Source organism: Ascidia mentula, chromosome 7 (genome assembly GCF_947561715.1).
Source record: "Ascidia mentula chromosome 7, kaAscMent1.1, whole genome shotgun sequence".
Taxonomy (NCBI): domain Eukaryota; kingdom Metazoa; phylum Chordata; class Ascidiacea; order Phlebobranchia; family Ascidiidae; genus Ascidia; species Ascidia mentula.
In genome coordinates, this window is record NC_138572.1 from 11,956,231 (window position 1) to 11,975,202 (window position 18,972).

The 18,972-nt window shown below is 38.7% G+C and overlaps 1 protein-coding gene across 1 annotated transcript; it reads right to left on the minus strand.

The window, feature by feature from the left end:
• Positions 1-15: 15 nt before the first annotated feature.
• LOC145909222 (uncharacterized) lies at positions 16-18,175 on the minus strand. The gene is made up of 21 exons (XM_082996553.1): positions 18,009-18,175; positions 17,899-17,954; positions 11,509-11,651; positions 8,156-8,233; positions 7,879-7,986; positions 7,110-7,821; positions 6,965-7,022; positions 6,591-6,822; positions 6,186-6,305; positions 5,023-5,122; positions 4,765-4,831; positions 4,204-4,463; positions 3,531-3,617; positions 3,159-3,416; positions 2,823-2,987; positions 2,489-2,573; positions 2,241-2,414; positions 1,519-1,596; positions 1,326-1,457; positions 1,111-1,216; positions 16-885 (listed from the first exon to the last, which is right to left on the minus strand). The coding sequence occupies exons 1-21, from the start codon at positions 18,046-18,048 to the stop codon at positions 699-701; spliced, it is 3,246 nt and encodes a 1,081-aa protein (XP_082852679.1). The 5' UTR covers positions 18,049-18,175; the 3' UTR covers positions 16-698.
• Positions 18,176-18,972: the final 797 nt, after the last annotated feature.

Consider the following 18,972-nt stretch of genomic DNA (forward strand, 5'->3'; position numbering starts at 1 on the left):
TCACAAATATAGCCTTCCGTGCGATTTCTAAGCAAGTGTTCCAATGTTTTAAATCTGTTAAACTGACCATGTGTACCATTATAACTGTACCTTGGTAATAGACAATGTGTTGTGTGGCGCGTTTATTTTTCGTAATGCGCCGCAAGCAGATTGGGAGCGGTAACGCATTTTAAAGATAAGCTAAAGCACAGTGCTGATGCCACGAAGTTTAATCATAGCTTATAATTCCCGTTGACAAAATTCGCAGAAAATACAATAAACGGGTCGTTTTCCAAAGAGTCTTATTGCACAAAAAGGACAGCTGGATGTGATCGCCCCATGTTAGTTCAAAGGACATTGCACAGAAATATAAGATTTGTGCTCAATCGTATGTGACTATTCTCATTGGTAATAGCGTTTAAACAACAAAAAAGACAGAAGGAACTTACAAAATAACTATGAACAAAAAGCGCAGCAGAGGGAAATAAATAGTTTGAAACGACAACAGTATATTACTGAACAATACGAAATAACGATTGTTTTGCTTTTGCAGTTTCATGAACAGCACAGCACGAATTAACACGAGATTTCGCAACTTTGTCTGTACAAAAATAATACTTAAAACAAAAAAAGAAACAAAACGTCTTGAATTCGTTCGAAAAAATGGAACTGCAGAACCCGTTTCCATAACAACGCCAACAAAAGAAAGTATCCCAACTTCAGCCAGAGGCAAATAAGTGATGTCGCCACTCGATCATAGTTTCAACCACTTCTTGTTGACAGTGAGTGTCATTTAAGTTGTATTGAGCTTGGATATCTTTCTCGGGTGCCCGCAAGACGGTTGGGCCAAATATTATCCCCAAGTTATGAGCGGACATTTGGTTTTCATCTGAATAATCAGTGACTCTGCAAAATAATTTCCCGTTAGTCATTACATCACTTTTATTGACACTACACAGAGTACAATGAAATCCACGCTACGTCATGAAACCGATTCAATAACAGGTTTAACGTGAAACGAACAAATATGTCATCATGCCTTTACTTTTCATATCGCATCAAAAAGGCAAATTATGTATCGCGGTGTGTTTATTTTAACGAAAACAAATTAGAAAAGTTGTAATGTGATACCTTCCTAAATGTTGAATCAGATACTTGACTGTTTCAAAGTGAGCACCCGGCATTGCACTCAAAGCCATCCTGATCGCATCCAACTTTCCATCACCGTGAGAAATTTCTAAACATTTACAAATATTTGAAACAATCTCCGAGATTTCAACGTTACAACTTTACGCTGAAATTTTGCATGAAACGAAAACAGAAGAATAATCACAAGTGCAACTTACTTGCTGCGTTGATAAATCTCGAGTACAATTGATATGGAATTAATGGGACTGGAAGTTCCCTTAGATACAGTTTAAGAGCACCAGCAACTGTATTTACGTCATCATGAGTTGAGATTTCAGCATCATAACCATCTGTTGACACAAAGCATTGAACACAGTGTTTTTGATAAAATCTTGATGGCAAAATACTTACATTGATCAAATGAACTTTTAAGTTCAGTGACGTCATCAAGGGAGCCCGATAAACGATAAATTCCTTCTGACGTCATACCTTTAAATAATATAAATATATAACTTGTTAAATTTCATGAAAATCCGAAGAATGTTATATTTTTTATAAGGGAGGAGGCTTTGTAAAATTTGACTGAGTATCATCAGCCTTCAACTGACAGCTGAAAAATCAAAGCTGATTCTTTCAGATTTGGTCATCTAATTAAATACGGATTAATTCCTACTCGGTTTGCGGCAATCATTCATATACCTTGATTGACGTCACACTAATCATGTGCAAACAAACAAACCAGACGTTACGACACTTTCGGATGATTTCTACGTGTAGGATGCCTGCAGTTTTATATTTCACGTCAATACACATTCAAAAAAAATTAAATTTTCTTTAAGAAGTAAGAAGTGGTTTTTGCCCAGATGGGCATCGTTCGATATGTAGAACAAAGTGGACTTCATAAAAGCATATTATCGAGAGTCTAATAGTGTTACCATAACAACGCATTTACCACAGATTACCACGATATACTGGCAAAAACATTACACAATAAATCTGCACTCTCGGCGTTTTCATATTTATTTTGAAAATACTTATTACAAAACGCCCAGGAGTTTTAGAATCAACAGAAAAACCAACCAAAAGAAACAGTAACTAATCTGGAAATGCTTAGTTCGGAGCGAAAATGCTACCTCTTTTTTCAATTTCAGCGATGCATAGATCCACCACCACTGGGCGCTGTGTTCCGTGCAGTTTCACCAATGTGGTAAGATCGACACCAAAGACGTGTTTAACGTGCTTCAAGGCAGGTTGACAGTCGTTAGGCACAAGTTTAGCACATTGCTTGTGGACATTTAGACCACAATCTATGACATAAATATATTATTTGTATTGCAATATAGACTTAAATTAAAAATACACATTTTATTTAAAGTCTTACCGACACACTGTACACCCTGCAGGATGATTCCCCACATGAAATTTCCACAGTATTCGCACCACTGCAGGCCTCGGTAGGTGTGCGACTAAATACAAATAAAACAATTTGCTCAAATGCTTAAGAACTACTTCTATATAAAATAAATTATTGAAAACAAACGTTTCTACTGCAAAACCGTCTCAAAATATTAGAAAGCAATTCATTTAATTTTTTACAAGCAATTAAATTAATCTTAGTTTAAGAATGTGAAGCTCTTTCTTACAAATGTGTTTCAACAACTCATGTCAATTAGCTAGAAAAATATTTTGGCACTTCAATACTTTTCATTACCTACCTTATATTGGTGTTCTTTGTCATATTGTTGGGCAACCAACGCCTTGGTTCGCGATGATTTGGATTGTGACGTCACACTGCGTCTGCGGTTTAATGGTGACGTCACATTGCGTGGTCGCTGTGATGGTGTTCCTGGAGTCTTGGTGGCTTTAACTGGAGAGCTAGTCTATGAAATTTTGTGCAAAAAAACAAGTTAAAGATTTTTTCTGTAAAACTCACCTCAGAAATACGAGCTACCATTGACTAAACCCATAATTCGTTGGCGGTGACAAAAAAAGCTTGGATGTACTTATTTATATGAGGTTAATACTCAATAACCCTCAGATTTGAATCTTACCCCGTGGCTCGGTAACTTTTCCATTATATTACTCTTTGCATTAGATTGTGAAATTCCATTTTTCTGCTTGCTCAGTTCACCGGTTGTAGCTCTGCGTTGCAGACCTTTCGGTGTTACGACATCATTGAAGTTTGTCCCATTGTAAGCCGTAACCGACCGTCGAACAGTAGGTGGCGTACGTGAGGTCCTTGCACTTGATTCGTCCGATTTAACATGTTCGTATTCACCCCTCATCGCACTTTCTGATTTGTGACGTGCCTGTGACGTAATGGCTGGCGTAAAACTTCAAGTCAAAATTATGTAGGAGTTTTAGTTGTGAAAGTGCGTTCATCAATTCGTTTTGGATTTCGTACAATAAAAAACTTAGAATACCGTTGGAGAAATTGGTCCAATTTCTGTTTCCTTCGCGTTAAAAAGCGTGAAATTATTCTCCGCGATATTGCTCTTCTCCAAACGGGGCTGTAAGAAAAGAAACACAATTAACGTTTCGAATGTATTTTAGTGAAACACAGAAGACTGTACTTTATGTTCAAAGCAAAATGTTTGGTTTTACGAAAGCGTGTTTTTTTCTGTGCAACCAAATACTCATTCTGGTATATTTTGTTCAACATACATCACGCCATATGGTTGTCATTTGCAGTTTTCCTAAAAATCAATACCAAGTGCAGGGGAAGCGCATTAAGTCTCCACTGTAAAATTATTCATTAAATCAATGCAAGCGCATCACGATCACAACAGACATAAATGTTAAGAAAGGGGAGGAAATTAAATATTTTCCAAACAATATGTCCGTGATTTTATTCGTGTGTTGAAGTGTACGTATTAATTTTATTCGCAATTTGAAACCATGCACGTTCACTGTTAACTATTTTAAGTTAGGGAATTGTTACTTTTTAAAATCTGGATGAAGTAGGATGAGTGGAAAAATTATGAATTGTTAAAGACATTGAAATTTATGAAAACTGCAGCTTTGTGTTATGGATGCAAATTGGACCTTACAATTTAGAAACAACCTATTTAGGTATGACTGAGTATAAATACATACTTCGTTCCGTTTTTCGATTCCCGATTTGGCAACAGTTTCTTCATTGGTCTGAACTTCCTCGCAATGAGAGTTGAGGAGAGATAATGGCGCCCTCTTCCGACCGGCTGAAGACGAACGACTTCGCGACTGTTTTTGCTCAACTTTTCTTTCCCGTCGTGGTTGCCATGGCGATTCATTGGGTTGGTATCGATGTTGGGACTCTCCAGCGTTGTAAGAGGAACACGCACGGATCGGTGATTCACTTGCGCGTCGGAATAAACCTGGTGAGATCGGCATTTTAGACAGAACGAACAAGTTTGCGCTCTTTGATTAACACTTGCCTCTACATCTGGACATACTTACCACAGACAACACTTAGCAGACAGTGTTTTCTTAATACGCGTTTACCAGGTATGACAAAAATATCTAAATTAACCTTGGAAGTTGGGGTAATTTCAAATGTGACCCCATCTCCATAGTTAAAATGGTTAATAATTCGCAACACACCACCATTTTCGACAGCTACTTTTTCTTTATTTCTGTACACTATAGTTTGTCTCTAGTATGTGACGTATGTTTCACCTGAAGTGTGGTGAGGGGAAGGTGAATTCCTTTCCTCCTCAGATGAAATTCGACTGATTGAATCATGCTGAAAAAAAAAACCACTTACGTCATAAAAATAAACACAACAAGGTATTTGATATTGTTGATATAAACCAATAAATTGTCGATATAGATCATGTGTATATCACTTTACAAATATGTGTGAGAGGTATTTCTGTAGCAACTTTTGACAGCACATAAAATTATTCCCAAACAAAGTTTGGTAACATTACGCACCGTGTAACCGCCTGCAGTATCATGAGGTGGTCCAGTATAAACACTGCTGACACTTGACATGTTGCTTATTTCTGATTCACATGAGCCCAGACTTTCCGACCTGCAAAGCAACGTTAAAGATTTGTACTTGTTTTCTTCAAACCTTAACAATGTGTGATAAGTAATGTTGATAGGTGGCCGTATTTTGTCTGGGAAAGATAACATCAGAAGCTTGTACAAGATAAGAATCCAGCGATGGAGCGATAGACAATTTTTTACAGCGTTTAAGGTTTATCGCTAAAGATAGAGGGATGGAGTTGCGTGTTGCCTTTAAAAGGAAATTATGAGCGCCACCTTAATATCGGAGTACAGACAAGCTTACATCTTTTAAATAACATTACTCAGTTTTTCCCTAAATATTTGATTAGTTTGCCTATTTGTCTGACTTCGGCATAAAATATGTTCCCATCATTTGAATTCTCCACACTTGTGGCCTATCTTTTTAAGATTGGCTATTTTTGAGTTTAATAAATACACAAGTATGTAGGATATAGCTACATCTTTTGTTTTTAACTATTTCATGGGCTTTATTTAATATTTCAGCACACACTTTCAGCACAAAGAGGCGCATTATATTCTCTGGGAGAATGAGATGAGGAAAAGCAAAACAAATCAAACATTACTTGCGCCCACCGCCTCAAGCCTCAGTGGCCCTTTACATACCAAATGAACCATCAGATCAGCTGAGAGTCTGGCACACGTTTTAAGTGTTTGAAGGTGCCAGTGGATCGGGGAAGGTTTTCATTGTAAATCGCACGGCCAGACATCAACATTTTGACACCCAACACCTCGCTATTATCACTTCTGGGTAACAGAGCCTCTCGCTAAACCCAGGGTTCACTAGTTTGTATGATATGATCGATGACATAACAAATTTGAAAACAGCGCAGGACTAAGAAAAACATCACAGGGTGGCTATGCTCCTTTTGCTTGTCAACTGCTGCACGGGTCACTAATTTTTGAAAAGCCACTGCGTTTTTGTGGCAATTGTGACTATACATAAATTAACTAGGGTTTGTTCGACGACTGCAAACTTTTGTTTAAGTATTTCTGTACTTAATGGTCACGATATGCAAAAGCTTAACTCAAAGAAACTTACTATTTAGTGGAATGAAATTTCTTACCTGTCCATATGAGCCTGTTTAACCGATGTATGATTGTGTTTTACTTGAAATACAGTGTCACGTGACCCGTGCCCATCACTCCTCATTGCATTCACCCGAGATTCGTTCCCATCCATTGAACTAAAGAAAATCAATTACACTCGTTTGATTTAGTCTAAAACTACAACTATACAGTTTTATTATATAACGCATATGGCTTTCCGACCTTTATTTATAGCAATAGACGTTTTGCAAAAATATTAATGGAATTTTATAAATAGATTCCAGTTGACGTAAAATTTCCATGGTAGATTTATTTAGAGAACGATTATATCAAGCAATTATGATCGAATTCACCGCAGGCGTTAACCCTTTACAGTTCTTAAAATAAACTATAGCTCGGATTAATCTTATAATGAGAATCACCTTCCCCTTGAGTGGTGATGATACATCCATTCAACTGGCTCCGAACTCTGTCGCAGATGTTGAACCGCCGGTATGCGCGTCATAGTTGCGTCATAATCGTAATCATTAGGGTTCTCCTCCATGTGCTTGTGAACAGCCATGATTTGCTCCAAGCTCGTTCCCTCATGAGTAGTTGTCAGTTTTGTGTGTGTATTTTTATACGGACTTAATTCCTCGACAGTCGTTGGTATTCCTACGTCACAATAAGCAAGTTCCATTTGTTTACGGTATATAAACAATTTGTTTAAAACCTAAATTGGTGGAGAAATTGCGGTTATTTTTGCCATTTTAAGAAGTTGTTGGATAACAAGCTAGCTTTAGTTGTGTTGCGATACCTGGTAAGCTCGGCGATGTGGAACCATCGGTTAAAACTTCTTCTTTTTGGGAACAATCCTAAAAAAATGTAACCGTTGAACTCCTTGGGTCTTTGAAACCAAATTTCAATACGTCATCCAAAGTAATACATTTCTTATAATATACCTGTAGAGTTACCAGGGCTCCGTTGCTTAATTGTTTCACATGTGGCGCAGCGTTGTGTCGCGGGGCTGGGGTTGGCCTTTGGTTCGGTGGGTTTACATGGCGAGGTGACAGATCAGAGCCAATGTTGCCACGTTGTTCGTAACTGGGACGACGGGGTTTTCCACCGCTTGATATGGACTGTGGCTCAACTGCTTGGACAAAACCCAAGTAAAGTTCCTCTTGTCGCGTTCGATCTTTACCGTTGTCGCGTAGAACGTGACCTTCGGTGGCAACGCGTTTTTTTGTACGTTTTCTCTCGTCAGATGATGTCGGGGTGAGGTTTTTCTTGTTACTTCCATCAACCCTTCGATTTCCTTGCGCTTCCTTCGTGTCATTATGGTAACAGCTGTACGGGTCTACTATCTCCATGTGTCCATATTCCGCTGCGAGATATTCGGGTGCGCACACATCCGGAGGGGCATACCCCAAACCGTAATCAACTTCACATGGACGTTGCGCTGGTTGTTCGGAATTTTCACCAAAAAGCGGGTTGTGGAAATGAACAGGAGATAGAGATTTGTTTTTGTAACGTTCATTATTACTCGCAAAAACATTGGGCACCACGGCATCGTCTGCATGAAAATTATCTTCTTGTGGCGACGAACTTTTCTTTCTTTGCTGCTGTGGCTGCTGCTGCCCTCCAGCGGTTCGACGATTTCCAATCGATGAATATCTTTTGTAATAAAAAATGTAAAACATATCTGTATTTTTGTTGGTACAAGATTCTTACCGGCTGAGACTATTATACACGGGTTCGCGAGCCATGTTGGGGATGTAGTTTTGTGCATGATGCTCAACATACATTGTAATCAATCCATCTTCCGCCAAAGAGTACACGCTACAATTTTTAAAAAATAAGTTAGGACAATTTGTTCGTATATTTATGGCTGTAATAAAGGTGGGCAGGGTAAATTGGATTTTTATGTCTTTTATAAGTAATGATGTTTCTGTGCTTAAATAATAGAAAAACGACAAAATATGAATGAGATTAGATAGTTTAGAGTTACCTGTCAAACCGTTTCTCGCCAACAAAATGTTTACCATCTTCGAAGTATAACTTGAAGTTTTTGACAGCACCCAGTACTCTGTAATGCATTATTATCAATACCTTGTTGAAAGAATAATTCATGTCAATAACTGAATGTGTTTTATGCGTCTAAACAAACCTACACAAACTGTACAACATTTGAACGTCATTCCACCTGGTTTCTGACAAACATTTTCAATGGATTCATTGTTTGTTGAATAGAAACGATTAAGTACTAGGTTCTTTTGTTCTCAAATAACCCATGCCGGCTTTGTCAAACAAGTTGGACATATTCCACAATTGAATACAGCCCTGCACGCGATATTTCTACATTTCAAGCGATTTCGAGAGCTTGAGCACAATGGTGTGTTTGTTACGTCACTACGAAGCCTGTTTCGGTATTTGAATCCAAAACGTCTAGCGCTGAAATGGTCACGGTAGTCAAATTTAGCAAAATACAAGCTCTTAGAGTAGGTATAGAAACGATTTGACACATCAAAGTGCAACTTAACACCTTGTATATTGAAAACACCTTGCGCAAACAATTACGGTTTTGTTCTAAGAGGCCTTATCAAGGTAAACTGAACCAACAGCAACGAAACGGGCATTACTATTCGGATGTCCCAAAGATTAAGTTCACGATTGCCAACTACAAAAACTATGTACACACAGGTATGTCAAGTTTCCCAACAAGCGTTAATTGCACACAAAGGGGGAAACACGGGCCATTCATCGTTCTTGTGTCTCCCATAAATTATCTACAAAATGAATTGTAATTCACGATACAAAATAAGTGGTGCATTGTCAGGTTACACCCGGCGGATTACAATTAAACGCGATTTTGTCGGGATTTTTTCCGCCACAAGCAAGAAATGTGGTCTGGCGTGAAAGCGTTCGCTATTCGAGATTTGTTGCACTGAGAACACTACTTTGGTTAACTTTCTTCCGGCATTATAACACGAGTTGGATGACATTTTCATGTAATAAGGATATGAGGCGACTCGACATTTCCCAAGCCCCAGACTCATATCACAGTAAACTTAAACATTAAATGTTGGTAAACACAAGTCTACATTTAGGGTGCAGTTCGCACTAGAAAATATCATAATCTGGTAAAGGTGGATGATCTCCATGGATATTACCACATTTCATAACACATGTGATTGGTGCTTGGTAGTGGAAAATAGTCAGTTTGATAACCGCCCTAAAACGTAAATCGAATACTTTCATCCCAGCCAGCAATAGAAAGCGGGGCACGTTTCATTCACTTGGTTCGCCCTTCAGGACCGCAATGACAATACCTTAAAACCCATTGTGAGGTCACACATACTTTCTCGCTGAATAACTAAATCAACACTGTCCAATATACTTATACAGGAGATCAAACATAGGTTTGTAATATTGACACCTAACTGATGATCATTAACGAAATGTGTGCTCATAATTTCACACAAAAGTTTAGGAAAAAATTGGGTTTCAGAGGGAGTATCAACTGAACAACAGGAAACTTCAAACGGCAATTAAAAAGGCAATTGCAAAACTGCAAAGTTGAAGGACCACACACATCTTGTGATTGTTATTAATGATCGCCTGAGCTTGTCGCATACACGGTGTGCCTTAAAACAACAACCCTGGCCCGCGGCACAGCTGTGTTGGATGTCGAGAATGCGATATCTGACAGCGGCGGCGGCAAACTCGTTTATAACAAAGTTTGGTGCCTCAACCTGCCAACGTTTTCTGGCGACAGAAGGCCGTAACCCAATAACCGTCACCGGGTGAACGCATTTAAAGCAGGGAAGTCTCAAAGGACTTGAGCAAATTAAGGCAAAAAGGCACACTCAGCCTTTGAAAGTCTTCCAAGTTGACACTTTAATTTACTTAGCAGGCTAAATGCGTTTGTTTAGCAACAGCTAAGACTGAACCGAACACATTTCACTTCAGGTAGAAAAAAGTTACAGTATCATGTAGTACACAAGTGTGGCTCTACAAGTAAACCACCCTATAGGCAATTAGGCATTTTTCGAACACAAGCAGCACTTGGCATTCCTTCAATGTCATTGTTTCGTTTAATGTTGAAGAATCACTTAAAATAGTTGCAGACTGGTTGAAGGTGAAGTGCCGATTGATAAAACATTTTTCGAAGTCAAGTATTGCCCGGGGAAACGTATCTTATCTGCTCGCGCAAAACAACTGCGGTGGAAACGAACTACTGCACACCGTATAAATATGAATGTAATTCGTGTTAATTGTCAATTCAATACCATTCGACAGGAACATAATATAAAAATATAAAATGTCGGTGACAATACAAAAGTTTTGTTATGACATATTCAACCCTAAATAAAATCATGATCATGGAAGGCTTGTGATAAAGACGAAAAATTAGTAGAAATTCAGTCCTCCAATACAATAATTTGGAAGTGCTTCATTAAATTAATCATTTATTTAAAAAAATGTTTTGCTTTGTTGCAATTCAGATACAGCGGAAAATGTCTTACCACTTAATCACTTGAATCTTGACTCGACAAACAAAGCGAACCGATGTTAAAAACAGTTCGTTCGCCAAGTTGAAACGGGTTGGGTTAATTCACACGCCCTGATGGTGTGGGTGCTACCGTGATTCATTGCCAACAACCTTAGTTGCATGACGTAACGAAAATGGACAACAGGATGAAAAGAGTCAAAACACCCTTCAAATGATCTCACGAACAAACTTCCTACTCAACACGAGGAATAGATTTCATTAGGCCGACTACGCGCATATCTGTGGCTATTTAAAGCTCGTAACGTAACAGGGAAGTGCGCGAATTGTTCAGCGTAGGTTTAAGTTCAACCAGTCAAACTGGGACAATGAAGGCTTCCGAGGATCACTTCACAAGTCGCGTAACTTTCTGCTTGGTTACCTGAGCTCGTGTGGTCGCATTCCGAATTTTTTCGCGACAGAGTAAACAAGGGAATCTGATTCTTTGTGTTTTACGACTTATCCTGATTTAACGGACGCAAAGTTCCAATTTTATGAAAGGTGGCAAACATCAAATACCAAAGAAACTTCTGGACAACGTATTTATAAAATACTTCTTGCAGTAAAAAAAATCAATTAATATGCAGGAAACAAACAAAACCATTTAATTAAACACCGTAATTACTTGCGCAACTATAATTTCTACTTAGAATTTCTTACTGTAATATTTGCAAATGTAACATATTGCATCTTACGTATGTTTAACAAATTCAAACATATGAGCCTAAAGAATTCAAATTCAAATTGCCAGTAATTACGGCAGTAATACATAGGTGAGGCAACTGACTCCCAAGTACAAATAAGTGACCAACCTTAAAACCAATGTGAAACGTCCACGTTCTGTCTGCGATCCCCTAATAAGGAAACATCCTTCTTCCGAGCAGAGTAACTCACCATCCTCTCTGGCAATTAAACCGTGGTATTCCCCACCATAGAAGTAGGGTCGGTTGGCAATCTAAAACAAGAAAACCAGTGGGTCAGAAAATGTTAACATCAGCTACAAGTGCATGTAATCTGTTTCAAATGTAGGGCACAGAAAACAGGTTCTGAACCTGTCCCAAAACAAGCCGTCAAAACGTTATATAGTGTATAGTTTGCAAATTGACCAAACGGTAGACAATGAACCAATAACAGTGTTTAAATTGGCAGATGTCAAACTTGCTCAGGAAAACCCGGTTTAAGGCAATAGATCAATAACGGTAATCAGACACAGCAGAAGGCATCCATCACTTTATCTAATACTATTGATTTTGTTTGTGACAATGCACGTGTATGAACCGCGTACCCTGGTGAGACCAAAAACGAAGGAAACGAAAAAATGTTTTCAATTGAGTTCGTAAGAGTCTCGTTTTGCCCAAAAGCAATTAACCATTTGAACGATCCTCACTATTCATCCATTTAACTGAACAAACAAACAAACTTGTATCATTATGTATTTGAAGCAAACACGCAAATGAGCTCCGATTAATTAACTGACAGTGTGTAGAATTGTTACGACGTGAAATCAATAGGGAAATCGATGCCAAACAACTGGATGACGTTTCGTGTGTTTGAACTTTTGCAAAAACCAATACAGACTCGTAGTATGTAACCAAACACATCGCTATACATTATCAGGTGACACACGATGACTTGAACACATTTACAGCTTTGTAAATGATTGAAAAATATGTGACGAGATCATGGTCACAAACAACTTTATTAATATGGTGGCGAAGAAATCTCGTGATAACATTTTGATCATATACGCAGCGCTAATGTCAAAATTGAAGTAATTCTACCCCGTGAAACAATAAGAACGAAGTGTAATTTATTACGCTAGGTCGATATATCACAGCGCTGTGCTTGTAATACAAAGACCATAATGAACTATACACACTTTTGACAAATTGAATTCTATTGGTGTTGTGTTTTATTGATATAGATGATGTTTATAAGTAGGAGAATATTCTGTTCTGTCCGAATCGACATGGGAATTTTACGTTTAAGCTGTACATATGACTAATGACAAAATCGGGGTCAGAAACCACTCGAATTTGAACGAAGGAGGGATTACGTTGATCACTTGGCATGCCAAGCTTTATTTCGGGTAAAAATAGGCGAGGAGTTAAATAGCTACAAATGACGACACTCGATATCTTTGACCACCCGCCGTTAGCTGACCATCTGTACATGGAGTGTCGGTATAGATCGAGTATGAGGATTTAGCACAGCGCGGTTAAAAGGAATTTCCTGAGCGATGTCGTCTGGCGCAACACTGGGTTTGATCGTGTTTAAGAACGCGCGACCTGGGTCTGTCGCACTTGCACGGATGAAGGATTTTTCAAGAAAATATAGCGACACAGGAGCCTTCACATTTCCGTTGCATCCAAATACTGACAGTGCAATGTCGAAACACAACCAAAACACGTTGGAAAATTGTTTTGATGAAACACAAAAGTCGCCAAATATTCTGCAGATTCGGTTGCTTTATTCAAGCGTTGGGAATACACACCTTTGTTCCAATCACATTTACTTGTAAAATGTGCCGACAGGTATGTGAGCAAAAACTGTTACTTTTAACATATTTCTTCTTGTTACAGAATTCACTATAACACTAAAAATATATTTTCAAAATCTTTTGCAGGATGCGAGAGTTGGCAAAAGCAGCAGAATGCAAGATTAACTCATGTTTACGGCACAGGCGTCGCGATGAGCACGATACCCGAGGATTACCAACCCAACGTGCGCTGTTTACATTTTGCGCCGATGAAAGCTTTGTTAAATCCTATTAACCTTGTTTGTCCCGTGCTATTACGTGTTGTAACCCAGGGTTACAAGCCTTGGGCGTTGTCACACTGTCGCGAGGAAACATTTGCGTCAAGGTCAAAGTCTTTAACGACATGAAATGCGTTTTACACAAACTGCACCTCTCATCTCCGTTCACGTGCGTACGTCAATGAATCGGCATTCCTGGTTACAAACGTTGTAGCAACGAGATGCTTGTTACCAGAATTTGGACCGCCTAATGTTAATTTCAACAGACACAAAGTTAAAAACTACCTTTATGTGATTACAATCCATAGTAATAGTTATAATCAAACAAATGACACTCAAACTGCTGAAATAGGTCCATGTCTAATGCACAGCAGCTTATTACCATATAAGGCACAATTGAAATAAAAAATGCGACGTCTGAAAACGCAACACGAGTAAAAACAAGAGCTACATTGCTAAAGTGCGAATTCACACGCCGAAGATAAACACAAGGGGATTGACGAGACGGAATCAACTTACTTAACACTTCCTGTCAAGACACACGACAACACCATTCGTCGCGAAACATTTGTGACTGTCAAGAGACGGTTGAAATCGGATCTCGAATCTCATTCTTGTGGCCCACAAGTGTTGCTAACATACGTGGGAATCAAGGGAATTAGAGGATTACATTCGCCACCTTTTGTTACATCGTCGTTCTGGCCTACAGACAACTAACTGGTATTTAGAAACAAAAGCGTTTGGAAATAAGTAATTACATCACCATTAAAACATTTTAGTGCAAGATTTTCCTGCTTTGTAAAACCTACACACTTCACACATACATAAATGTCTGTATCGCCAAATGCCGTTTGTGGAGAATTTATCAACATAATGGCAAGCATTTACACTTTTCAACACGTTCGAATAAACCAACGATTTCGTTGAGGTGGAAAGAAGATTGTCTGAAATGTTTGCGATTACTTGGGCCGGGCTACAAATAACACGTTTCTCGTACATTGTAGGAAAATCTTTTGCATTCAAAGCATTTAAAGAGGATTGTTATCACATTGTACAATAATACATAACTATGAATTACAACGAATGATGTAGGTTTTGTTTTAACAAGTTGGCGATTTTACTTTACATCCAGTTTAACTAACATCACATATGTCGATGGATACAGACTATGTCACAAGTAAGCTTATTAAAGGTTTAAAGGTAGAAAGTGTTGTCATTGCCAACCTAAAGACAAAAATAAGTGAAATAAAGCGGTATAAAAAACTCTTTTTGTCTTGTTTTTGTTGTTACACGATGTCCTAATCAACCATCATTTAACTTGTCAGAAAATAACAATTTAAAACTGGATCATCGTTGTGTGAAAGCAAAGTGCGCATATTTGTTGCGATAGCTCTTTAAAATCTTGCCCTTGGCGATAAATCTCTGGTGTAAGAAAAGGCAAGAAAGGCGGCTTGCAACGTATAGGGCAGTGTATTGCCAGCGAGAGCATGTTATTCGAACCTGTGTGTGTCATATCAACAGATCTAAGCGGAGATAGCGCGGTGGTGCACACCACTGAGCTCGAACTAAATCCCAAGTTTAAACCCTGCAGGCTTTGCGCGTTTTCGAATATTCAAAAAATCTCGTTTGACATTCCCAAAACCTTTTCCAGGAAGTTTACTTCTTTTTACGAACAGGCATCAAAGTTTTGTTCAAATAAATGACGGCGTCTCGCTTTTGCCTTTTGTTTACCATCCTATCAAAGATCCATTATCATGGATTGTGCGCTTTTATAACAAGTTGTGGCCTCGCCCAAATGACAGACGTAACCCCCAGAGCAGTGCCATTGTTCGAGGGTAAACATTGTTGTCATACATTGCGCCATAAAAACACTTCACAGATCTAAACATTTCTTATCTGCTAAGGTGTACTGTAGCACTTTGGTGTGTCGGGCGGCGCGACTTTATTTATTTAACAGCGTCGCTCTGTACCCCAATACAACGTGGCTCTGTTGAAAATATGCGCCTTGGATACAATACGGTACAATAACTAAATGATATGAGCACTTTGATAAGTCTATAAGCATATTCGAATCAGTCGTCAAGTACCTATATAACAGTTGGCTCGTTGTTTCAAAGTCATTAAATACTCTGAATCGACAAGTGAAAGCCAACGAGGGTGCAGAATTTACAAAGCAAACAAAAACTTGAACAGTCACGACTAAGTAAACCATCGCAGGGGCCTTTGCAAATATTTTCCAACGTTGGTTTACAGCAGGAAACGGTTCCCCTAATAAACGGTTACCAGGCAACTTTGCACACCTATTCCAAGTTGTTCAACACAAAGTGCGCAGTTTGTCTGCGCATGTTGGCATTTGCAAATCGCATTACGTTGTGTTCAAAGAATGCAATCCAATTTACTCAGTATTACGCAACAAACTCTTGGATATGGGAGCGCTATCGATTTGACGTCCAGCCCTTCAACCAGATAACATCAGATAAGAACAATATTTTGTAAAAAATAAAGAATTTAAAACTTTTTCGAGACAACACAAAGTTTTGTAGAATCTCCGGATGCTTGTCCCCGAGACAAGAATTAAAGTAAGTGACCCAGCTGCAAAATTTGTGAACACATTATGCTGTGCATTCAGGGATCAGAAATATTTCGATATATGGGTGTAAATCTTACGCACTTCGACGCATTTGAGCAAGAAAGCCTCAAGCTTACTGTCAAGAGGATGGGTCACTGCGCGGATAAAACTACGCAATGTTTCTTATGATTCAGCGGCGGTAAAACGTCGATATGGCATATGTCACTGATCTTGTCATTGATTGATAGTTGCTTCGATAAAAACATGATGAGAAATGTCTTTTTCGCGTTGCGTGTTTCCGTAAAGCAACTTACGTGCAGGAACTGCGCTACTTTTTACAAAAAATTAGTAGCTCATCTCTGGCTGCTTTCAGTTTCCGCAAAAAATACGCACGCGATTCGTGCCAGCTTTACGTCTGTGAACCACGGATCAAAAGCTTTGGCTCAAGATTACAGCGCCAGGTTGCGAGGTGTTGACATTAACGCGCGACCGCTAATAAGTTTACTCTATACTTGTTTGCTGCGGCAATCATGTACGAAGGACGGACGGAGGTAGATTTTCTGTGGACAACGAACCAAATCCTCTACCTCCGCAGAAAGTTCCCTATTTATCCACCAGCACATTTTGAGAACGGAAAATGTTCACGGGATTTTCTGAAGTAACGTACATTTAACTCAATTTAAGGTATTGGTTATTACCAGTAAACACGCGCGCACTGAAATAATTTACAAAAAGGGTTTATATCGAGAGCACTTAATAATACCAACGAATTTCGCGAAGTCAAAGAAATAAATTCCCTGAAACTTGTGTTTGACTCATTACACAACAAGACAAGTTGTCTGGTTTGGTTTGAAGTGACACTATACAATAAAAGTGCCATTCAAATTGCAAATGGAAATTGTACTGTTGGCTGACGGTGTATTTGTAAGGCGTAATCATAACCCGACAATTCACTTCGCCAAGTGGTAAAATCCTTAAAAAACTTATTCGACCAATTACAAAAACGAAATTTTTAAACGGGGACAATGGACTTTTTTTTACACTTTACAAGTTTTTTTACAAGCTCCAACCAAACGTGACTTTAAAGCATACAGCATAACACACTTTTCCACGCAAATTTTGCATAGAAGTTATTGGAAATATAAATTTCTCTGTTTTTATGACTAATCCTTCTCTGGAAAAGTTTACCGCTGGAAAAGCTTGAGGGGTTTATTTACTGCACAACTCTGCACTCGACACACAAACAACATATCCAGAATAGGAATGCGGCAAGTTACACTTTAGGGCATGAGTGAACGCCACGCACTTTCATCAATACAAGTTTTATTTCTTAGCCCGCGAAACATCAAATAGGAGTTGTTGTGACAGCTATTGTTAAACTCGGAACCATCCAGTTAACCACCGTCTTAAACCGGCGAAGAAGTGCGTCATACATCAAAATTAATTGGGCGTTTAGTTTTGGAGTGATGGTAATAAAGTATTGTGCTAGTTAGAAGTAAAATCAAAGCCCGGCGCTTGGCCGCACGCTTGTCTCATCGCTAATCGAAAGCCTGATGAATCGATTTTCCACGCTATTGTGATGTTGGTATACCCTCAAAACATCACCATTATGGGGACATTGGTTTTTACTAATAACTGTTTAGTACAAAGACCTCTGCCATGAGGATCGGAAAGACATCGACAGTCCTTAGCATGACTTTTCATAGTCATCAGGTTTAAACGTCTGCCTTTACTATGAGTAAAGTGCTAAGAATAGCAAGTAAATGTGAGGCAAAATCGCAGATGATGTCTGGGGGCATGGCGCTAAAATTAAGAAGGCCAATGGAGAATAGCCTATTACTATAAACACTTTAACATTAGATGTTACTGTACTTACATCATGAGGGCAGTAAACCGGTTTGGGCTTCGGCGCCTCTTGCTGAAGACGCCACACTGAAACAATGCAAACCGTGAATACCGGCAAACAACTGAAGTTACTTTACTTACAATATCCTTTCCACGTGGGATAGTTATCTTGGCTTTTCATGTCTTGGTGTTTGCTATAATCCAATGCTCTGGTTTAAATTTGAAATATTTCTTCTTGTTTGTAATACACCAGTACTACAAGGGTCTTAACTTAAAGCACATTTTTGCGTACATCACAAATGAATTTTAGTTCTGTGAAAACAAAGAATTATAAACTACCCGAAAAGGGCCAATCGAGGGCCACTTTGCACATACAACACAAACTATGAGACTCAAACAAACCAACCACGTTGAATTATTCATCCTTGCTTGGCGAGTGAGACTGTATTAAGAACACGAGACATCGAAATTATTCATAATTTAAGGTGCTGCGCAGCTCCCCATTTGGCTTCTAAGCCTTAACTTACAACCTTTTTTTTATCTTTGGTCTTAACATAAAGGGCATATGTTTAAATCAGTTTGACACCTGTCTGAAACGTCATGCCGTTGTATTTCAAAAATGCTTATCGTGTATCACCCTATCTTTTTTACCTAGTCGGTATAAATTAAATTACCGTTCCAATATGCAAATGATAAGCAAACAACCTAATGCGGTCTGGAAGCAAAGTTTTGAATTTTCGTTGTTTGACGGTGAATACTCTGACGCTATAAAGCTTGCAGGTGAAAGCACCAACATTAAATTCGTAATTGCAGTTGAATTATACATACTTACAGTTCGTTGTAACCACTGTACCGGCCAACTTAATTGCCCAAAACTTGCGATGCCTTGGGCTATGGGAGTACTGTAGAAAAACTATGTTGCCACTCAACGAGCAAGCGGTCACTGGCAACACATTTCACACGCGGCGTCACACTTCAACGAAGCGTATAACTAACAAAATGGAAAGTACTTTGTTTAAAACAAGCGTTGCAAGTCAGGCAAACATTCTTAACTATTAAAAAGCGCGAGCGTAACAATAATCACCATTGTTACGTTCCACAAGCC